Raw genomic sequence first — 25,163 nt, forward strand, 5'->3', positions numbered from 1 at the left:
ATTCCTCGTGCCGGGCATCGGCCAGTTCTGTGAGAGACGATGGAGGTGGAAATAGTCGCCGGAGTCGTGTTTCCAAGACGGACCACAGATGTTCAATTATGTTGAGATTTGGGGATTGGGCGGGCCAGGGGAGGTGTTGAACTTCATCCCGATGTTCCTCAAACCTCGTTGCAACAACGCCAGCTGTGTGAATGGGTGCATTATCATCCTGGAAGATGGCGTCATTGTCCGGGAACAACATCCGGACCATAGGATGCAAGTGGTCTCCTAAAAGTGCGACATAATCGTTGGCAGTGATTCGTCCGCTAAGTGTGACCACAGGACCCAATGAAAACCATGATATGGCGGCCCACAGCATCACCGACCCGCCTCCATGTTTCACAGTTGGGCGGAGACACTGCAGATCATAAGCTTCTTTGGGCGTTCTCCACACATAAACACGGCCCGTGGTAGGGAATAGGGTGAAGGATGATTCATCCGACCATATCGCACGTTTCCAGTCCGCAACGGTCCAAGTTGCATGGTCGCGGCACTATTTGCGTGTGCGAAAGCGTTATGGTCCCTGATGAGCGGTTGGCCCGTGCAACACGACCCCGTAAGTTCATGTCATGTAATTCGCGGCGAACTGTGATTGTCGAAACAGGGTGGGAGAGGTGCTGATTGAGTTCCTCCGTCACTTGCTCCGCAATAGCACGACGGTTCTGCGTGACAATGCGCTTTAATACCCGGGGTGACCTGTCACTCATGATTTTCTTCCGCCCACTGTTCCGCTTCCCCGATGTGGTTTTCCCGTGTGTTGTGTAGGCCGTCATCACCTTCGACACTGTCCTACGCGACATACCTAACATAGTAGCCACTGCCGTCACACTCACTCCACATAACCGCGCACCCATAATTTGCCCTCTTTAAAAATCTGAGAGTTCTCCCATTTTACACTACCTCCGTCTGCTGCAACCACTGGACACTGCTGTTCCACTGCGCCTGACGTAGTATAGAGACCGACCTAACACACCACCACCAGCGGTCCGGCGCTGCGGGCGCCACGACACCACTGCCAACCCATACATCTGACGTGTTGCCAACTACAGGTGTTTCCATTTTTCTGATCACCATCTGTACATTCAACACTACATTTTCCAGCTTCTGCAGCTAATAATTTATCAAGGATGTTTGTTATAAATAGAGGATCTGCCCATATGTATTTTCATCCTATTAAATCGATGAAGTCAAAAAACAACCGAGCGTCGACACGTCTGGTTAGCTACTCTCGTTTCTGCCATCGTCTGGTTGGCTACTTTCGTTTCCGTCATGATTGTTGGCTCAAAACATTGCGATCCTATTGGGCGGAGTGGGCAGAGTAAGGGTGGCGAAACTGTTACGTATGGCTTCAAGATTTTGTTGTAAGGGCAGATCCTCTCTGTTTTATAAGATCCTTGTAATTTATCGTTTCTTTTAGACGAGCAACATAAATTAATGGAGGAAACAGACACAAAATTTGTATTCTGTGACACAGAAACAGCTCCACATGTAAAATCCGTGGTGCATAGGCTTCCATGGAAGGTTCAACTATTTTCAATTGGACAAGTTGAGGGTGCTACGTCATTGCAGGAGTTACTCGAGGATAATGGTGAAGGTAAATATAAAACTAGTAAATTTTACTATCATCCTTCAATTTTATTTAATCTATTTTAGCGATACATTAAAGAAAATTTGTCTTTTTTTCTTTTTTTTTAAATGGTGCCCATAAACAACAGGAAACTAGTTTACGGGTCAAAAAAGTGAAAATGCTATATAGTCGAGACGTTCTATTGGTCCCCAAACCGGCTTCCTTTGTACTCAAGCAGAAAATTTACCCTAACCGCCTTTTCATAAATAACACTCCAAATAGCCATAAACGGCACGTGTTCGGTCTCGAAGTAATACGTTGTTGCCATCACCAAACTTTTATCAATGGACACATTATATAATAATAATAATAATAATAATAATAATAATAATAATAATAATAATAATAATAATAATAATAATAATAATAATAATAATAATAATAATAATAAAAACACAACAATCATTAAAGGAATTCAGTATGATAGTATGGACATGGGTGGTCAAGGACGGATTTCTGGGAGTGGGAAAGAAAGATTGTATTTTTTTTTCTCATCGGGCTTTTGCGGCACTGCCTTGCGGAAGGGACGGAAGTACAGGGGCGAACTACTTGCATGTTTAGTTCGTACAAGCGTTATCGTTATGTAAGTTACATAATATTAACAATATGCTATATTTAAGAGTAATATAAGCACATTTCATGAAACTAATGATTGATCTCTTTTTTTCTCTTCATTACAACATATCCAAATTGAATTCAAATTAAATGAAATATTTCAGTTTAACGTCCCACAATTATGCCCTTGAAGCTAAAGGAGACGGAAGGAGGAGGATGCAATGAAAACAAAAGTAAAGAAAAAACTAGATAATCTGTCTTTCTGCGAAGACTATTGAAGAATCAGTAAGCAAGAGGGTGAAAATTGCAACATCGCTTTCTTTTTCAGCAGGTCAACTGGCAGGCCACCCTCAACTGGAAGGACATGTTCAATTATCCCTCCCATGTAACAAAGAAACACGCGATTTCCTTCAATGGTGTTCCGCTTCCTTTGTAGCCGCCTGGGGACGATTTGAGCGATTTTACTATATGCTGGAACCAGGGCAGGATTAAGGGGATTTAGGGTTGTTATAGCCCCGGGCTTCCAGGTGGAGAGGGTATTCCACTGTTACCAGAATCTCAACTGGCTATCTAAAAAGAATCATGAAGATACAATTATCAATATAAGATAAAATATGACGAAAAGTATGAAACATATTTCGTTATCATTCCTACTGTATTTTCACAGAAATTATCAGGTAAAGTGAGCAGGCATTTTTTCTAGCCCAGAGAATCCAGATGGGTTAATCCAGCCTTGGCTGAAACCAGCTTCAGGCTTATAGGCAGTGGCGTATTTAGGGGGGAAGCTTCCGGGCTTAAGTCCCCCCGAAATCTTACTTACTATAGTAAAGTATATGAATTATCTTGCAGAATTTTCACATTTTCAGGCAAAGCCCCCACGAAAGTTAGCAAAGCCCCCCCCCCCCGAAACAAAATCGAAAATACGCCACTGCTTATAGCCCATCCAAAAGTTTGATTATATGGCAACTTTATAAATAAACTTGGGAGCAATACAATTCCTTTAAGCTACATGAGGCAGTTGCGTCAATTCTCGACAGATGGCAGTCAAAATTAGGTCATGTTGAAAATAACCCCAGCTATTTGTATCGCTTACAAATTATAACATGTTCCAAGAAAAACGAAATTTTCAGCGAAGTGTATTTATTTCTGTACATAAGCTAATCGGAGATGTACGCAGTTGATGGGTGCCTTGGGCTCCGGAACTCCCCCACCAAAATCCCGACTTTTCTGTAATTTTAGTCTAATTTTATAGTTGATTTTATACATTTCAATATAATTTACCCTCATATTCAGTTTACCTTCCTCAAAGCTTTCGAAACCTCCCGAAATATATTTCTGCGCATATGACTGAGGCCAACTAAATCCAGTGGCATACGCAGAAGTTTGTCAGGGAGTGCTGAAGCTTCGAAGTTCATATAATTTCAGATTATTCCGTACAAGTTTTAACATGATAAATTTTATTTTTTTTTTCGTACAACTCCTAAACCCACGCTTGTACACGTCACTGCCTAGAACTAATACTAACAGATGTGGTTAATTTAAACAATTGAAACTTGTCTCTGCTCAGTTGTGTTGCCCGTTTCCAAAACGTCTCGAAGATTTGTTTCATCATGCATATTGGAAGAATTTTTTGCCCGCACACGTACTAACTTACTGTCCAACTTACCAGAAGATCATCCATCGTTAACGACTTTGGCAACTTGGCATTACTTAGGAAAGAATCACGTGATTTCTTCCGCTGTCGTGATTGGTGGACCTAAATATAAAACACCCAACTTGCATGAACAAGTACATACACGGTAAACATGCATGAAGAACGAGAAAACCACCATGCATGTTTACAGAAAATTTTAGAAATTTTCAATATGCATGAACAAGGATATATATAATCAACTTGAATGTGGTTTTATCATTTTTCATGCATGTTGGAATGTTTCTTCACGCATATGTCTGCGTGTATGGGTCTCTTAAGATCTTAAAATATTTCGGTCAGCAACTGATTATTACTATATTTCATGCAAGTGTGGCATTTTAAACAATCATCGTATAGCCCCAATAAAAACTTCTTTTTAACAAAGTGACTCTGCCTAGCGTAGTCGATAACGTTTTCACCTTTGGTTCGATTCCCAGTGGGGACATTAGGTCGAGAAAATATACCAGCTTGGTCAGGCAGATATCCTGGGTGAAGTTTTTGTTGGATTTTTCTTATTCGCACCAAGCAAAAACCTTGAAGTTTGAAAGTTTTCGAGTGGTTTGGATTCCATGTTAACTGTGATTTATGTCTCATATAGACTTGATGGTGATAAAGGACACTTAACTTCAATTATTGAATTTAAACAATTCGATTTGCAACATTAAGTTTGTATATTAAAATGGTAGCTACACTTTAGATATTATAAGTATATTCAAAACCTTTTACCTAGAAATGTGTGTTAGTTTGTAACCTTTCGTTACAAGTAACAATGTAAATATTTCAGAGAATTGTGAGTGAATAATGTAAAATATCTTGGGTAGAGCAATTAAATGTACTGGGATTTGGACTTTCCCTTCACCTTTCTAATATAAAAGTCTTCTTATAGACACAATTATAATAACTAATTCCTCTAATATCTACTTGGGTAAGATTAAGATAGGAACCCGGTGACCAAGCCAGGCACGTAGCCAGGATTTCGTGAAGGGGGGGGTCCATGACATGAAATACTGTGGTCATCACAAAAGGGGCTCGATCACTCTAAACTATTTTACTGGAACATATATTGGTTCGTTTACCCAGGATTTCGTAAGGGGGGGGGGTAGTGACATGCAATTCTGAAGGCCCAGGATCTCGATCAATCTAAACTACTTTACTATCAACATATATTGGTTTGTTAGGATAATAAAGTGAGGATATGTTGGCAAGTATTTTAATAACAAACTATGAAGAAATTTCGAGCAAAATAATAATAAAAAAAGTATTGAAAAAGATTTTTGCAATATTTACGTCCTTCTCCTGTTTATTCAAATATAACAATTTTCCTTTCGTTATGACCTCAATTATTATAAAAAGTACATACTGAATACTGTCTTGTAAACTATCTTCTAATATAAATAAAATAAAGAGTTTGTTCGTGTGTTTGTCTGTCTGTGTGCGGCCTGGGGACCAGACGAGTGGACCGAGAGTTACCAAATTTTGGTCAGGGGTACCTTGGCCCAGGCCCCAGATTAAGACAAAGCGTTTTTTTTAAATTTCGAAACAGTGGGGTCTTAGAGGGGTGTTTACCGGAACCGGCTTGAGAACCAGACAAATTGACCGAGAGTTACCAAATTTTAGTCACGAATACCTTGTTCCAGGCTCCAGACCAGAGTTAAACGTTTTTGTCGAAATTCGAATCAGAAGGGTCTCAGGGAGGCGTTTACCGGGACATGTAAAAGTAGTAGAAAATGACCGATATTTATTTATGTATTTAACAATCACCAGATACAGCTCAGAGGCCATTTTACATTGGATATCCAACAACATTAACAATGGAAAGGATTTGGGAAGGTATCGGCCAGGGCCTGTTTAGTAGGTACCATCCCGACATTTGCCTGGTAGGACTGAGGGAAACCCTGGAAAACCTAAGTCAGGATGGTAGGCAGCGGGATTCGAAGCCACGACCTCCTGAATGCGAAGCCAACGTTCTACCACTTGAGCTATTAGTGTCGAATTCATATTTTCGCGGTCGCTGAAATCAATGGTGAAACTCCAGACGCATTAACTTCCAAATTCACGCTATTGGGCTCCGGGCCGGGGGTCACCGGAGGGGGAGTGAGATACCAAGACATATAAAAGTAATCCAAAATGACCGATATTAGTGTCAACTCCATAGTTTTCGCGGTCGCTGAAATCAATGGTGACACTTCCATTAGGGATGACTTGCAAGTATGCGGGCCGGGAGTCAGCGTAGGGTGGATACCGAGACATGTAAAAAATAGCCCAAAATGACCGATATTAGTATCAAATCCATAGTTTTCGCGGTCGCTGAGATGAATGGCGATACTCCCAAGGGCGTTGACTTCCAAATATAGCCCCTGTGCGAAGCATGTGTATATTCAACTAGTTTTACAATATATGTGTTCCTTTCTCTGTTGAATCAAATGCTAACAGAACTTTCTTTCAACATAATTTTTTGTTTTTATTATTCCGTCAACTACTGTCGGTTCCAAATGACAGGTTAAAGGAGCAACAGAAAATTGTCCTTGAAATAACATGTTTGATACTGCAAGGATGTGATGTAGAAAAGTTATGATTAAAAATGTCCACGCACTTATGCTTTCGAAAGCTTGAAATCTCCCTGACTAGTAGCAGAAATTCTGAGAATTTCATAACTTTTCTTGAAATTTAAAATTCCCTGACTCCTCCAGAATACCTCGCTTACCTCGCCACCATATTGCAAGTAATACAAATCTCCTCATAAGAAAGAGTAGCCAAAAGCTTCCTATAGCTTTTTTAATTTTTAACGCTGATACTTATTTTTGTCATTTCATTTTGTTTTATCCTTCCTTATTTTTTTCATTTCTGGTCTCGAAGGGGGGGTCCGGACCCCCCGGACCCCCCCCCCCTTGGCTACGTGCCTGACCAAGCGTCGGGAGTTTAAGTATAGGTACCTCTCGGTCACCAAGCGTCGTGAGAAGGGTTTTAGGAGGGTCGGTCAACCTGGGTAGATTGATGTTGGTCGAGACGTGCAGCTCCCTTTTATCCTGTATTGTCGGCTTCCTTCGGTAATCCTCGTCCTTCCGACTGTTGGCGATGGTGGGCGACTCCTCTTCGGGACCGTCGTCTGCTTGTTTGTGTTTAATATTAACACGTGTAGTACGCATGGCTATTGCATGGTACTGCGACGTGGGGGTCCTTACAATAATTATAAAGTTAGCGTCAAAGAAATATGAAAAATCCGTTGTTTCGTCGGGACAGTGGTTGGTATCTGGTCTAAGCCGTAACAATGAAAACAGCAGAGAAGCATGCACTTAACATTCGAAACCGCTGGGAGACAGGTTCGATTAAACATTGCAAAACCTCATTTTTGAAGAAATATGGTGATAGAAAGACAGCAGGATAGAAATACGAAAGACCCCTTGACGGCTTTTAGAATTAGTTCTAAAATTGAGTGCAGTTACTTATGTTTGGGGAAATGTGTATTTTTTTTTTTCGAAAGAGTTCTCACTAAACCTAAACTATTATACCCAATTTTGGAATTAATTTCAAATTTCATGTTCTGCCAAAATCTCTTAATTAATCCTTCGGTGAAGAAGCTAGAAACACGAAACGCCACATTCAACTCTGTCTGAATAGTGGTGGTGAGGATATCCAGGATTTCCTTTAGTAATGGCAATCGTCTTATGAAGCAAGCTATGTAGCCATATATGCATATTTAATATTTAATGAATAGCCTGTCCTACATTCCCAAATTTCTTGGATCTAGTACCCAAAAGAATCACACCTCAGTGTCATATTTTTCGATCTAAATTTATCTAATGAATTTTGTATTTAGTTTCTTGAATTATGTATACAAAATTTATCGACATTTCATACTTTATTTTGTGTGTTTTATTATATTAATTTCTTTAAATAGCTTGCCCAGAAAACTTGGAAATAAACACGAAAGAAGATGTAATTTTCATTCCAACCACTAGCGGAAGCACTGGGTTACCAAAAGGAGCTATGTACACTCACAGCACTGTTGTCAATGTTGTGTACTCATCTAAGTAAGTAGTTATTATTAACATTTATTTTCTTTTAACTGTAGGCTTACTTACGGGGCTAATTCCATATGATGTACTATATAAAACTACCTCCATTATTTTGTAAACGGATTGTAATTATTTTATTGATGCACTACATGGACTCAGCTATGTTATCTTGTAACGGTATTGTTATTTATCTTATTTCTGTACTATATGGAATTATTGTGTTGCCAAAATGTCTTGAGCCGTGGCAAAAATGTTAACTAAAGCTCACACATTGACACACCCACGCTTTGAGCCAATAAGGGAGCCGTTGCTGAATTTTAGCGAAAGGGAGTGGAATTCCTTCAGCCGATAGCAGCGCTTGGAACGGAAGAGTAGGTGTCAAGTCAATGTGGTATATCTTTAGCTCCGTCAACTTCTAAAGCGATTGTATTCTTTTATTTTTGTACCACATGAAATGAATTCCGTTATCATATAAAGGAGTTATATTTTTTCATTATTTCACTATATGGAATTAGGTTAGTTATTTTGTACAGATGTTGTATGGTCATTTGAAGCAATACCGACACCCTAAGGACATTAGCACAACTACAAGATTATAATTAATTATTAAGAGGGCTCTCGACGCCGAAATTAAATTGCCCGCAAATTTTAAACTTTTTCGTAAATATCTCAGAAACGCATAAAGCACAGAAAAAATGCAAGTTGTTGTTCTTTTAACAATATGATTTTACAAATGATAGCGTAGTTACAACTTCTCTGCATGTTTTCCGTTGTTTGAAAGTTAGGAAATCAACTTTTTAACGCGAAAAAACAATTCGTTCCTAGCTTTTTACATAACCAAAATATTCAGAGGAGTTGTAACTACGCTATTATTTAGAAAGTCACATTGTTAAAAGAACAACAACTTGCAATTTTTCTCCTCTTTATAAGTTTATGAAATATTTAGGGAAACGTTTAAAATTTGCTGCAATTTAATTTCGGCATCGAGAATCCTCTTAAAGAAACGAATTATAGCCCATGGTGTAGTATACTATTTCAACTAGTTGACAGATACAATACATTGTTACACAAAAGCAATGTGTGGCTGTGGAGCCACAATTGAAATGAACGATGAAGAAGTGTCGGACTTCCCCAACTGTTTGTAAAGTAGTTCGTGGGCTATATACAAGCACGGAAATCTATAAGTTTAGGAATGTAGAATACCTTTATTTACAGCTACAAATAATATTGTAAAATGTCACTGAGTTACAAATGAGGAAAAAAATAATCACAAAATTTGTTCAAATACAAGAAATATATGAAACAATAATTTCTTTTAAAAAATAATATGCTGAATGTGAGCTAGCACAGAGAGCACAAAACTTCTGTACTTCATGAAAAAATATTTGTTAATTTATGTTAATCATTTGTTATAAAAAGTATTTTTATAGAATAAAATATTAGTGTTAGCTTCATGTACAGGAAAGAGCAAACATTATACTTATATAAGTTTGAGATTTCACATTGTTGACACACAAAGAAAGGATCGTCTGGAGAAGAACACAGTCCTCGTTGAACCGCTGAAATTATTTTGTACATTCAACCCAATCAGCGGAATTGTTTTTGCTTTGAAACCAATCTCGGCAGCTAGCACAATAATTTTCTTTTTGAGTTTTCTCATTTTTGTTACTGTTTTGCAACATTTTTATATATATCTGTACATTCATTTATGTATTACTACCTTTCGATTTTTGTATTTTACTATTCTCCTGTGCAGATGTTAAATGTTTGGCACTATTGTCCTTCGCTTTACAGTACATCTCATTTTCTTGGGTGAACCCACGCCCGTTTAACATAATTAACTTTTCTTCTAGTGTGTGTTCGTCTTCTTCAGCAAATGTTGTATCTTCAACAAAATGTTTCTTGCAGTTAACTTTGAATAACTGTCACATAATGTATCCGAGGGACTTCAAAAGCTCTTGAGGCAGTAGGAAGTAGCATTGCATTATTTACGGTCTGAATGGCTAATGACTTTTTTTTTTTTTTCAAATTCCAGGAGCAACTCATGCAATAGAAACAGGATGCAGACATTCTATTATCTATATGTTAATACTAATGTAGTGTTTTAGATATGTAGTTATTAAAAATCACAACGAAAGGGGGGCAAAAATCATCTGTCGAACGTGTTCCAAATGTGAGTGTCGGGAGTACCCCAAATGTATATGTTGCACTTTACTATATTTTATGCAAGTTAGAAACACTGCATACTGATGAACCAACTACCTGTGACTGCACAACTTTCAGCTATATGTGGTCCATTTCATAGTGACGGTCATTAAACATTTCAGTGAATTTCCAGAAGAGAAATCTCTACTTAGCTATGATATTCTTTCCGGGATATGAGCTCCTCCGTGGCTAAGCGGTTAGCGAACGCGCCTTTGGGGCGCGGGAGACCCGGGTTCGATTCCCGGCGGGAGCTCATGTGGTTCGGATTCCACGTTAATCAGTAGGTCCACGTCTCATATAGCCTCGCTGCTGAAAGGGACGTAAAAATCAATCAATCAATCTTTCCGGGATATATATCTGATCTTGCTTAACATGGATTACGAGTATTTTTGTTATACTACTTTCATCTCCATGCACCGAAATTTCCCCTGGAAAAACTGTCTTTGAATAATGTTACAATTTTTAATTTACGATGAATCTGTAATGGTATCTTCCAAAGAACTCTCAATATTTAGGGAAACTTTGTAAGGAAATGCTATCGATCATGTCGAGACTCAGCCAGGATTTTATTTGATAGGCAAAACAGTTGCCAAATTGCATATATCATTAAGAACGTACTCAGAATTATTTCTTTTCATCATGTACAATTTGAATTCTAGTAGCATATAAATCTCGCATATTTTGGTTTTCCTATTGTAGTTTATTCAAATTGATGCATTGTTTTCGCAAGTAACTACCAGTAATACATACAACCTTTTTCAGGTATGTATTTCCTGCTGCTGATACAATGTTCACATTTACAAACTTCCATATCTCTGGATTGTTGATAAGTCTATGTAATTTAGCAAATGGAACTAGAGCATATACAATTCCTGTGTACTCAGAAGAAAAACTACTAGGATATATTCATAAGTACAAGGTAAACATAAACTATATTGATATTCTTTTTAGCTTCTTATAGTATTACTTTATTAAGTAATGTTACATTATGTTTTCTTAGACATGTAAACTATTTCAAGAAGGAAAAATAATCTATGTTCCACTACAAAGTAGCCGCAAAAATAATCACCTCATTTCATAGATGGTTTACCATTTCCGATTCAATTTGGAGAGAATATACTGTATTACGTGAGAAAAATGAAGTGGCAACATTGTGCCCCGTATCCATTGAGCAGAATTGCCATAGAAGAGTTGCACGTATCGTTGTTTTTGGCATGCTCATATATTCAATGAGTTCGATAAATGCCGGGAGCTTCTTGCTTGTTTTCACGTTGCAGTAACAATCTATGCCTGTTCAGTTGAAGAGTGCGTGTTTAGTGTTAAACAGTATTGACCTAATGGTTTTATTAAGATACAATAGAGTTATCACTGGAACAGTTTGATGGTTGGCAACATGCTTCATGATATACAAGCAACAACACCCGAAGTAATGGCAGCCACATTCACAAATTTCCAGAACATTTCCAGCATCCCTTGTAACATCAGCTTATTTCTCACATATACATGTATGCCATGTTCAAATTTTGTTTGATTTCTTCTTCCCGTACTATTTTTACACAATAATTTCTGGGGCTACCTTTGAGTGAAACACTTCGTATGGATTTCCATACCTCGTAAACCTCTCCTAACTACTTTGTCTTTTAAAGTTACTAAGGTGGTACGAGTAGCAGAGTAGTCAGGAACAAAATGGGAAATCTTGGGAAATTAATGGTAATTCCTTCTACTTAATATTTTGAAATAAAATTCCTTGTATTCAGAAGTATTAGACCAATGATCTGTTTCCACTTCCATTTCATACTTTGGTATTCTTAATTATCGTGGTTATCTTGGTATTCGAGATCCATGTTCTGTAATCAATTGTAGCTTCTTCTTCTACACCTTTTTTCCAAGTTAGCTGGAGTCGCCTTTTTGCAACTCTGTCTTTCTCCTGTTTCTATTTTGTGTCATCTCCACAGGGACGCCAAACTGTACAATCTCGTTCTTCACACAATCTCCTCACTTCTTCTTTGGTTGATCTCGCGCTAGTTTCTCTTTCATTTCAATGACAATTACTCAGTGATTATGTATTTCGAAGGTCTCCTTTCATGCTGAAACCTGTAACATGTCACTCTGTTAGTTACCAAAAAAGGGGTTGTAAGTTATTATATAAATTCATTCTACTGTATTTCGAGTCTTCAATAAGCTAGTTTCGTTTGTCAAATTTTGAATATAGCGCCTCTAGTGGCGATTGTTGTTACTTCACCCAGCACTTGAGTTATCCTCAGCAGATGTGTGCTGCAAATGTACTCGGTAAAACCTTGTAATAGTAAGCTCTATCTATCGAAAATTGGTAAATTATTCTATTAAAGAGTTGTGTGTATATTACAAGTGAATTCAATTTGACATTCTAAAGTGTGGACTGTTATTTACTTAATATTCTGGTGAGTTGTTTAATAATCTTCTTAAATTTAAATCGAATTCATATATGTTCTAATGGAGACTTAACTGTTTGATTAAATGGAATATAGGCATTTTGTGTTAACCATACTTATAACTTCCTATATTCGATATATGTATATATGTTTGAAAATTCGGTACAATTATCCAAATCATTTTAAGTTGTCGTGGTACACGATTATGTTGAGATTTATTGGGACTAATATTAATTTCACTTGCATTTAATTTAATGTGTCCAATTAGTAGCAGCGAGTTTAATGACTTGTAAGGAAATTTGTAATGTCGATTGATTTTGTTATAAAGAAGAGATTCCTAAATCATTGATGTATTACTTAACGAAACTAAAATTAAATCCTTGACCTATTTATGGTTTTGCGATTGGCCTAATTTTTAGGAAGGTTATATGGTATTTAGAATTAAGCTGAACATATGGTGGTCCTTAGGATTTCTGGCAACTATTCTTAATTTAATATATATATATATATATATATATATATATATATATATATATATATATATATATATATATATATATATATATATATATAGTTTCTCAATTGTGGCGGGTTTTCACAGGTGGGAAGCCTGTATCGAGTAACGAACTCCTATCTAAATAGAAACGTTACAAACCACCGAAGTTTACTTTTCTGCAGCTTATCTATTACTGGTATTTACTGTTCGTTTCATGCTTAAGTTTGTCTTTTGCCTCACTGCACACATTCACCGTAACATCTTCTGTTCCTCTCTTCCTTTTGTCGTTCAACATTCCACTCTGTGTAATGTGTCAGATCTTTCTACTATTTTGTAAACTTTTCCTTTAAGGGCTATCTTACTACTATCACACACTACGTCATGCACTTCTATTTATCTTGTCCAACCATTGCTAATTGTGCTTTTTGCATATTATTCTATCAATATATTTTCCTATAATATCGATCACAAGTACTTGGATTCCTTCATCATTACTACCCCTTCTTCACTCAGCCATAGTCTTGTATTTTCGATTACATTTCGATTACAAAACCTCGCGTTGCCAAAACCTCGTCTTCCAAAACCTCGCGCCCCAAAATATCGCCATACCCAAAATCTCACCTGACCAAAATGCGAATGTTCCAACAGACGATAAGAATGATGGTATAAAAGACGCTGTTTCAGAAGAAGTATCACAGGTATTTGACCAAGTCCCGCGATACCATATGAAAATTCTATTTCTGTATTAGAGGATTTCAATGTGAAGATAGGGCGACAGGATATTTGTAAACTGGTTATAGGGAAAGAAAGTCTGCATAAGGAAAGTAACGATAACTAACGAGGTTAGTTTCGTGAACTTTGGAACATCCAAAAACTTAAAATTTTAACAAAAATCTAATAATATTTATGAAAGTATGAAATAATAAATGAGTTTTTACGACGTCCCTTGATTATGTCCTGTAGGTTAAAGGAGACGTAGATGACCAGGATGAAGGAAATGATCGAATAAAGAAAGTGGGAGGAAACGGGAATAACCCGAGAAAGCCCACTCACACGATGTTTTGTATCATCTTCTTCTTCTTATTATTATTATTATTATTATCATTTGTAATGTGGAATTGCATATTAAGAAACTCATTGGGTAAATTTTAAAGAAAAGTTTCATTCGCGGGAGGTTTTGGCCACGCGATGTTTTGAATGGCGAGGTTTTGGCCCGGCGAGATTTTGGGCGGCGAGGTTTTGGCCCGGCGAGATTTTGCCCCACGAGGTATTGGGCGGCGAGATTTTGGCCACGCGAGGTTTTGGCCACGCGAGGTTTTGGCCCGGCGAGATTTTGTCCCACGAGGTTTTGGCCGGCGATGTTTCGGACGCGAGATTTTGTCCGTATCCCGTTAATTCCATTCGAATCTTTTCAGCACTTGTCCCATCTAGTTTCCATCACTTGGTTCGAACAGACGCATTTTGTCGTCTTCTTCCTACTTTTCCTTAATGTAGATACGTCTGTTACTACTAGAATTGTTGCTCCATTAGAATGTCATCTTTTATTACTTTACAGTCCTTTGAATGACATAGGGTTTTCTCCTCCATAAGATTCAGTCAATCGGATATCTTGAAATGCCACTCTTATGCGTAAATTGAGAAAATCCAGTAAAATACGGTTTAAAAAACAAGAGAACTGTACAGTTAGTACTTGTATATCTATGTTTTTAAGTACTAGAACGCCAGTTTTGATACAAACAACCTTTATTTGATTCAATCAGAGAACATGTGAAGTTCTGAACAATGTTGTGTCCGTGATTCCCAATATTCTCCAATTTACTCCCTTAATCTGCCAGTTCTTCCTTACTATTATAAGTTTAGTTTTATTGTCTGACATCTCCTTGACCATTCAGGATATAAATGTTAACTAAGGATATTATTCATTTATTTATTTTTAAGGCAGTGGTAATGGAAGATTTACGACATTGTTTATAGGTACGAGGAAAATTTTAGAGAATAAGGTGCCAGATCAATTAATTTTCAGCGTAGTTTCAGAGACGTTATTTAATTTTTATACACCAATTAATTCTTCAACTAGTCCGAACACTTCAACTGATTCGATCTCAGGCTATGGGTTTGTTTGCGACAGCAGCATGTGTCTGCGAATTCGTTCAGTGTTCTGTCGTTTCCTCCAAATTATGACTTTCATACTGTGCTATAAACGTAAGAATGAGAAGTATAGAACTGCTACATTTGTCTACATATGGAGAAGTGTCAGAATAAAACCGGTAAGAGATAGTGGTAAGTATTTATAGGATATAAATTCAGTTTATGAAGAATATGTTCCATTCTCTGTTATAATTCTTTATTCAAACCGAAAGTAGCAGAAATAAGCAAATCTCACTTTTGAACTTAATCATCATATACCAACGGACGGAAAAAAAGAACCTAGACTTCCCATACTTATGTTAATAGTTTGAAAGTCTCATAAAGCAATCTCATAATTGATGACATGATTGACTCATGATTGATGATCCCCTTAACAATAAAAGTATCATACCAAATCATTACTTTTAATGATTTAAATCTAACTAACAGAATCTCGTAATGTGTTTATTACGCTATAGTTAAAGAAGAAATGAGGGGCCGATTAAATATTGACTTGCATGATTGCAACACATCTTTGCGATCAATTTCCGACAAACAACGTTAAATGTAATTTTTCGGAATTTGTGTAATGACGTCAGTCGTAAGCTTTTGCGATTTTGAAGCTAAATTTATCACATTGAAAAGTCTTGAATCCGGATTTTAGAACAAAATTTCTGAATAAACATGCTATGTGTTTTGTTATATTTGTTTGCAGAGAGCAAGTAAACAACTAAAACTTATGCATTATGCAACATGCATTATGCAACAAAAAGCACATCATAAGTGAACACGATGTTCCAGAGATCGTGTAGATTATGAATATTGGGGCCACTTCATAAAAATATTTTGCGTTAATTTTCTTGATTTAAATAATACTTCAATAAATTCTAGACTTATTTTTTTGGTGAATGTCCAAATAACTGTCTTCAGTTTGATAACATGCAGGTAAATTGATATGCCAAAAATTGCAAACACCTCGTAAACTAAGAGAAAATTTTTGCGAGACACTGTAATAGCACATAAGTCGATATTTCACCGGCCCCTATGACAAAAGAATCTGTATAAAGAAAATATACTTTTCGATAACCTGATCATACAAGACAAAAATAGCAGTGTTGCCTCAAGATCCAGTTTTCCACTCAAAATTCAATTACAATTGACCATAGTTACAGAATAAATTATTACCTCTTTACTTAGTTTTACATCATATTAGCAAGAAAAAAAGATTATTTACTGTTATAAGTATGGAATGACAGTCAATATTAAGTAAATACGAGAAAATAATTGGGAAAAGCGAATTCGTGTGGAATTATCTTGACATTAAGTTTAATCCAATAAACACTGAAAGCAAATGACACACTTGGCCTAATATAGTTAGCCACTCCACGAATCGATCCATGTTGTTCAGGGTAAAAGGTTCAAAAACTGTGGTCTCTCCCTCTCTTGAAATTATCTTAATGTAAAACTTAACATCTCATTATATCCAGAAAACAGGTGTTATAAATTTCCACAATGTGTCTATAACATTTTTTTTTGTAAATATGTGATTATACATATGCATATTTTTTCTTCCAGCCTGAAGCTTTTGCATCTTTTCCTTACGTGTTGACATATTTAACTAAGACAAAATTGTCTTCCAACTATGATCTTAGTAGTATGAAGTTTGTATTCAGTGGAGGGGCAGCAGTAGATCCTGCTACAGTAAAAAGTCTCATGTCGAAATATCGCCATATACAGCGCTTTGATTTTGTAAGTATTTGCTTTGTCAGACTTATTGGGAGAGGTATTCAGAGAGAATTCGTTAATCGAATGTTAGTCAGAGTCTAGTTAGTAGCATACTAACTTTTTACTAAGGAAGGTGCACTTTTTAGTATTCAGTCTACTTTGAGTACAATTAAAAAGATGTTTTGGGTATGATTAACTTATATAACCCCAATGCATCGGGTAAGAAAAATAAATGTGGCAACTACGGAAAAGTAGATCAGCGCATGCGTAGTCTGTAAAAATAAAAACACATGAAATACGAAATGTTGTGTCACACGCTAAACCGTGGGTAAAAGATTAGCCTCTGCTTTAGATTAATTAGTCACATGTGATTAACTTCGTCATATACTACGTCCTCATCAGAGACTCTGAATACAATTTTGATAAACATCCGTTAGTCAACCCCGTAGTATGGCGTTAATCAGACGTCAAAACGACTCTGCATAAGGCCCATTATTATTATTATTATTATTATTATTATTATTATTATTATTATTATTATTATTAGTAGTAGTAGTAGTAGTAGTAGTAGTAGTAGTAAACTAGTTATAATTTGCTGGGAAATTTGTGCACACAATGCGCCAAGTGGATTTTGTGGTAGACAAACCCCGTATGCTAGGTTTTCTCGGAATTGTCTTGTTTCCTCCTACGTTCACTATTTCACTACTATCATCTACCTAATGATTACCGTCTCCCTTAGCCTCGGGAAACATACGCGTGAGTTAAACTATAAAGAAGACCTAATATTGAAACCATTGTTTAAACTTGTGAATAAAACAAAACTGCAGCACGGTCAAAAATCAAGCATTATTATAAACTTTTTAATAAATGTTAGTAAATCTATGATTCAAAAGGTAGAGGAAGAAACGATGATTTTTCCCCAGTCAACTAATGTTTTTGACAATTTTATCACCTACTGTTCTATAAAAATCAAACTTTACGTTACAACAGTGGCGTAGGGAAGGGGGGACCAGATGGGCCGCCCCCCGAATGTGGTCCGATAATGTACTTTTTTACTGTGATGTTTGTAATTTTTTATATACTTTTATGTTTATATATTTTTTGTTTGTAATTTTTCTATATGTACCTATAACAACACTTGCCCCCCCCCCCCAAAAAAACACACATCTTGGCTACGCTACTGCGTTACAAATATAAGCTTTATTCTAAGTGAAAGTCTCTTCCACATAGGTTCATTCAGGCCCGGACTGGCCATTCCAAGAGGGCAGGGATTCCTGCCAGGGCCCTTTCTAAATATTTGTTTATTTATTTATTGAACAAATTCCCAGATACAGCATAACTGCCATTTTACACAAGGAAATGTTAACATATAGGAAAAAACAAGACAAAAAAATGTCAACAAATAGTGAAAAAGTAACATTATTTCGTCAAAACTCATTTAATTGCTCTTTCAAGCACCGGTTAGCTAGAAAAAAATGTTCATATCGGTTGTTAAAATATTATAATAGTTCGATATTCTGTAAAACAACAGACCTATATTATACCATACTGTTTGTGGCCTAGTAACAGTATACTTCAACAATATGAAGAATGGGGACCCAGCATCATATTGTCTAAATGTGTCTTGGAGCAAGGGCGCCGATTTCTCTGTATTTGGGAGAGCCCATTCAGATGCAGAAGACATATATATGAAGATTTTAAGACAAATTGCACTCAAATTATGATAAATATTGTATATTCATAAATGCAATAGCGGGCCCACATGAGCTTTGCCCCCCCCCCCAGGATCGGCGCCCTTGTATTGGTGCTACATGAATGATGAAATCAGACAGACTTTTATAAAATCCTGCTGGGGCCCTCTGTTAGTTCTTTGACAAGTTATTGTAACACCATAAAGAAACAGAACAGGTCGCCACCCTGGAGCCCCATTACTACACGTAGATGAAGGTGACAGCTTTATGAAGAAAAGCCACTCCTCATCGCTAAGATTTTACGAGACTTCTACATGCTACATGGAAAAGGAAGGTGGGTTCCACCAGGTGAGGCTCCTGCCGGTGACCTATAACCCCCAGTCCGAGACTGGGTTCGTTAGGTACAGCTCACAGATGACGAGAAGAACCCTAGCAGAAGTAATATGACGTACGTATGTAGGTATGGGCTCGCCCATGGTGGAAAGACTACAAGGTGGTTGCATGCGCATGTCGCCTGGAGCGCTGTCGTAGCTGTGACGTCATCTGGTTTGCAAGAGACAACGGCAAAAGGCGCGGCTTTAAGTGAAAAGTGGAAATTCTTTCTTACTTTGTTCTTTTAAATGATATCGAGAATGCCTAACTGTGCAATGTACGGCTGTAGTAATTATTACAGAATAACTAAGGGAACTAATATAAAATACTTTAGATTTCCCCAAAAAGAGGGGGAATGTCTCCAGAAATAGATTTTAGCTTGCAGGCTATAGGACAAAATAATCTTAAAATATGGTAAGTTTTACATAAAAGTAATAAATAAATGCAACGTTAAATGAAATTATAAAAAAGCGATTTCATTATGTAGTTTCTTTTTAGTATTAATAGTATGCAATAATAGTATATAGGGCTACAGTAGCTTGTGTTAATTCTGCATACAAAAATCCAATAGTACGATTTAAAAAGACGAACTTTGAGGCAAGACCCAGATTCGAAATCATGAGGGAGGGGAACCGACAGAGGTGACCATTTCTATCATCATTTCCTCCTACATAAGATATTGAAACAAAATTTTCCCCACAGAGGCAGGCATGTAACTCGAGAAGGGAGGCACGATGATCTAGGAGGCTTACCTCCCTCGAGTTACGCAAATGGAGAGCATTGAACGCGTTAAAGTAGTTCAGGTCCCATTTCATTCTGGAGGTCTGCATTCCTGTAGCCTCGGTGCTAAAACGGGACGTTGCACTTCAAATTAACTAACGAATGGAAGGTTCGTAATAACGATTAACGATTACAAAGATATATAACAATGTATTAGATCAAGAGAATAAAGTATCCACCTACCATGTCAGGGCGACATTGTCGGGACATTTTTACACTCAGATTTTGAAATTTTTGTTCATTTTAATCATAACTTTGGATAATTACAATACATATTTAGGGCCCCCCTCCAGAATTACAAGATTAAGATTGACTGCAATAAATTTAAAAATATGGTAGATTCTCAACTAACCAAGGAAGCACGGTGGCTCAGTGGTAGAAAGCTCACCTCTAGTGCAAGGGATACTGGTCCGCTTCTCGGTCAAGTGAGTTTGTGGTGCATAACATCGTGTCCGTGAGTTTCTCGGGGTACTCCCGCATTCTCATTCCACCAAATTCCACATAATCATTCACTTGCATTTATCTTTTGTCTTCTTTAGTCCACAGGATAGAAAAGAGAAAACTTATCAAGAAAATTACGAAAATTATGTAATTTTATGGTTTATATGTTTTCTAGTCTAGCTGTAACACCCCTACATCGCCTTCACCTACGCCTAGTACTTTGTTTCTTGCTTGAAATAGTCAAGTTGCAATTTCTTTGTTTGAGGTGCTTTGTATATACATAATTATTTCTGTATATTTTTAGAACACAATAAAACGTTTCATTTCGTACAATAAAAAGTATATGTAACGTTTCATTTCGTACAAATGTTTAATAATACAGTTTGTTATGGAGTAAATTTTGACACTAATATTCAGAGAACTGTCAGTTTCACCAAACCTTTTGTTTAAATACAAATTCTATAAATAAGCGATCAGCGACTTCAAATAAGATTATTTTTTTATAAATTAAAAATAAAAACGATGTTTTGCGTTTTCCTGCTCAATAAAGTTTTTAACCTCCCCTGAGATTCTGATGAATCTTACGTGGGAGCAACCTCTTAAAAAAAACTGTCCAAACATAACAAAAATATACGTACGTGCATTTCTGTTTACGAAAACCATGAATTTCTCCTTGAGATATTCTCAAAATTTATATGGGGTTATCAGTAAAGAATTCTCTTTCAAGCAAAATAATAATAGCAAATCAAAACCGATCAATGTGTTACGAAAATATACTTGAGAATACATAAATACTGTATATAATAATGAAAATAATATTGGCTTGTTCAAGCTTCAAAGTTGTTTAATATGAACTGGTATTGCTGTTTCTTTTGCTATTGTAAATATCTTCCTTTGAATTTACTTAGCTTAAGCATTGATTACATTACGTTTATATAATTATTGTTTGTACTAAAATTTTTACTTCGTTGAAGATCACTATAAATAGAAGAGAAGTTTGCGTATAAGATACCAGCGAACAAGCGCTTGTTAAAAGTTCATCTGACTCTCGCTTGCCACGTCTGCGACCAGGATGACGTCATGCGCCAGAGCGACAAGAATGTAGCACTGCATTGCATCCACCTTGTAGTTTTTCCACCATGGGCTCGCCCACTTTTCGCACGGGGGTTTCAAATTACACCACGGAATAGCACATAGATAACTACCTGGAGTAGCAGACGACATCTAAGTAAAGACCATACCTCAAAAACCGAAAATAGACTTGACCGTGTCGTTGACCTTTCCCCGCTACTCCTGTTTTAGGGTTCTTCTCGTCATCTGTGAGCTGTACAAGACAGTACTACTTGAGACAACTTACAAGTTTCATGTCTCTGATATAGTTATCCAACTTGATATACAGTATAACGACGTTTACATTGGTAAAGTTTCTGTATTTAATCATTTACATTTGTCAGTTTATTCTCTTCTTTTACTCAACATACTCTATTTCTCAAATGACTTCAAAAAATCAAAGAAATTAACAGTATAAGTCGTTCGTATCTTTCCGCACATCCAATATTAACCAATTTGAAAACGTTGGTATTTAAGTGACTCTTAATACATATTAAAGACACTATGCAATGTAGAATCTCGTGAAAGCGTTTTATTACTATTAGTATTTTCAGCACCTTATATTTCTTGTTTTGTTTTTTCACCAATTCCACTGCGTTTCATAAAAATCATGGATATTTTTGCATAAAGTTCATTAGCTCTCTGTTTCATTGACAGACTTCAGCTCAAAACACTATATATTGGTGAAAACCTCAAAAAATACATACTCCAATTGTAGTAAAATCAATAACTTTCTCTTAAATTCTGGAAAATATTCTTGAAAATCGAGAACTTTGATTTATTCCCTCACATTTGACTGAATGTAAACCCCAGTTATAAGGATTATATACACTTCTTTAGAAATATATAACATACTTCAAAATAGAATAACTTTTACGAAAGTTATCGGTAAACTGTTTAAACAATGTCCGATGCGAGTAAAATCATCGCCCTGCCTTTGACTGTATCTCAATGCAGTAGGGATGGTTGAAATACCTAAAAGAAAATGTGTGCCAAATGTATCAAAATCAAATATACAGTAAATTCACGATTATTTCATGAAATCGTGTGGTGCGACAACTGCGGATAAGGGACACAAATCAACACGAATATAGTTTTGAACAATTTTTGATTTACAGTAAGGGCCTACATATTCATTCATGACTTTTAGTACTTTTCTGTACTTACAACATTGTTGATTTACTTTCCTTTTCCTTTATCAGCAATTCCATTTTTTTTTTCGTTTAATTGTAGTTCCAACTGTATAGCTGTAGTTGCAGATTCTGTCTATACCGTAAAGGAAAGGAAAAGATGGCCGCTGATAATCCACCTGCAGATAATCGAGTTTATTGTACGTCATTTATAAACATTATCGTGAAAAGAGTTTTAATCAGAGATGAAGTTTTAATTCGCCGTTTAATTTTAGGCAGTTTTCAACTTTATGCAGAAAGGTTGACTGGAAAATATGAATGAAAATATACGCCATACTGTGTCAAATTTTAATAATTGTAACAAAAGTAATGGAGGAAATTATTTTGTTTTATATAATTTAAATAAGGAAAATCAAAGGTCGGTAAAGTTTGCCGTAATTTAACCACTCGTATTTGACAAACTTCTATCAAAACCAACAAAGATGATTGGAATGCCCTAAATATAACATTACTACATATATAAAATAAATTTTATGCATGTTATTATGCTGGAAAATTATCTTACCATATTGTGTATTTGCTCAGACATGCAACCTGACATGCATTTAACATATTTAATTCTCTTAGTCTTGATGGATTTCAACTCTCTAAAATAAGTTTATGATTAAGGAGTATACACAGAGAGTTTCGTTAAAATTCAATAAATTTTACAAGACGTATCATGGAACAGACAAGCATATGGACAGACATACGAATGGAAAAAAATATATATATAATAAAATAAAAATGGATACACTAAATTGTCAGACACATTCTACAGTAAACCATATACGTCATGCATGAAATAACTAGGAATGCAATGGATATACCCGATTGCAATGAAATGAGCTGAGCGAGCTTAAACTACGTAATCATGACTTTTTCCCCATGTTAAGTCTATGCAAGCGTTTTTCGGTGATTATTCCTCGATGGTACATCGGATTTTTGATTTCGACCTATGTTCTCACTCAGCACGACATACTCTATCAGCGTGCTAAGTTTGGTTGAGATCGGCCAAACGGTCTAGGAGGAAGCGTTTTTCGGTGATTATTCCTTTATGGTACATCGGATTTTTAATTTCGACCTATGTTGTCACTCAGCACGACATACTCTATCAGCATGCTAAGTTTGGTTGAGATCGCCCAAACGGTCTAGGAGGAGTTCGCGGACAACCAAACGGCTAACCCGAGTATAAGAGCTTCGCTTCGCTGAGCTCAACAAAGGTTAAATAAGCGAGACAAAAAAAAAAAAAAGTTAGCCGATGTAACATTTTTTTTAATATACAGGGTTTTCATAAAGTCTGGACGGATTTAATTTGCTTATAATTTTCATAAAAATGCTCATAATGAAATCAAATAAAAGTGCAAACGGTAGCAGAAGGATTAAATTTTTACTTGGCAACACTGTTAGATAAGCGGCAACTCTGAACACGTTGAGAGAGGGAGAGGGAGGGCAAGGGTCAGTTTCTTACCAAATTCCATCATTGTTGTTTCAATGTTGACTGTTAAAAGTAAGTTGTAAGCTGTATTGGTGTGTGTGTCTTTTAAAGAAATAAATAAATGAAAAACTCCCCTGAGAAGACTATTTTTTTTTACCGTATCAAAGATGGCGTCGGTGAAAGAGAAAGCGCAATGTGTTCTGTGGTACGCAGAGCTAAAATCACCAATTCTGGTGTGTCGAAAGTTCACCAAAGAGTTAAAAAAGCCGGCAGCGACTGAGAGTGCAATCCGAAAGTGGCATGCTAAGTTCTTGGAGACAGGACAAAATCAGAGCGTCTGTGGCTGGCATTTCGGATCAAACACGACGGAACGCTGTGAGTGGATTCCAGCGCCGCCTACGCGAATGTGTGGACGTAAATGGCGCCCAGTTGGAGGTGTGGCAGTGAATGAACTGAGCTGGTGCAGATTACAGGTAAAAATTTAATCCTTCCGCTACCGTTTGCACTTTATTTGATTTCAATATGAGCATTTTTATGTAAATTATAAGCGAATTAAATCCGTCCAGACTTTATGAAAACTCTGTATATAATGACGTTGGAAATGCAGCAGAATTTGAAAACCAAAATAAAATATACACGTGAATATCTATTAGCATCTCGTAGAAGTAGCACTGGAAAGTTCAAGTTGGGTTAAAACCGCTACAAAAGTGAAATCATCATCGTTTGAACTTTTTAAGATTTATACAGTATTTTATTTTGTGGTAGCGGTAATTTGGACAAGACAAGAGACAGGTAGATCAAAGCGAAGTCTGCATTTTTAACACAATAATTTGACACTTTTCCAACAGTTTTTGTGAAGAAGGATTGACTTAACAAATATGCTTAATATAAAGATTTGTATTCCAAAACACAAATGGTATTTTTTTTAAAATAAACTATTAAAATGAACAAATTACTTTTACTGCTGCAACCATTTACTAAAGAAAATGGTTACCTCTGTCGTGAATCATAATAAAGTTGTTTTTGATTATGTAAAATAAAAATGTTGAGTAGAAACAATGATCAAGAGGTACAATTAGTGGCGTATTTACGATTTTGTTTCGGGAGGGGCTTTTCCTCTTTCGGGGGGGAGGCTTTGCCTGAAAATGTGAAAATTCTACAAGATATTTCATATACTTTGCTATAGTAAGTAAAATTCTAGTATTCTAGAATTCTAGTATATTCGATACTTGAAATCTTGCTGAAAGATTTAATTTCCTCGGTACGAT

The 25,163-nt window shown here is 36.4% G+C and overlaps 1 protein-coding gene across 4 annotated transcripts in view; it reads left to right on the plus strand.

Moving 5' to 3' along the window:
• LOC145675964 (uncharacterized) overlaps window positions 1–25,163 on the plus strand; it is an 84,904-nt gene that overhangs the window by 38,112 nt on the left and 21,629 nt on the right. For 3 of the 4 annotated variants that reach the window (XM_081746781.1, XM_081746780.1, XM_081746779.1), the window contains exons 4-7: window positions 1,457–1,633; window positions 7,813–7,945; window positions 10,898–11,054; window positions 16,745–16,918. In XM_081746781.1, the coding sequence (XP_081602907.1) occupies window positions 1,457–1,633; window positions 7,813–7,945; window positions 10,898–11,054; window positions 16,745–16,918 (641 nt within the window). The remainder of the gene's footprint in view (window positions 1–1,456; window positions 1,634–7,812; window positions 7,946–10,897; window positions 11,055–16,744; window positions 16,919–25,163) is intronic. The other variant, XM_081746783.1, reaches the window with a different exon arrangement.

The sequence above is a fragment of the Thermobia domestica genome, chromosome 18 (assembly GCF_964235325.1).
Source record: "Thermobia domestica chromosome 18, izTheDome1.hap1.1, whole genome shotgun sequence".
Classification (NCBI taxonomy): domain Eukaryota; kingdom Metazoa; phylum Arthropoda; class Insecta; order Zygentoma; family Lepismatidae; genus Thermobia; species Thermobia domestica.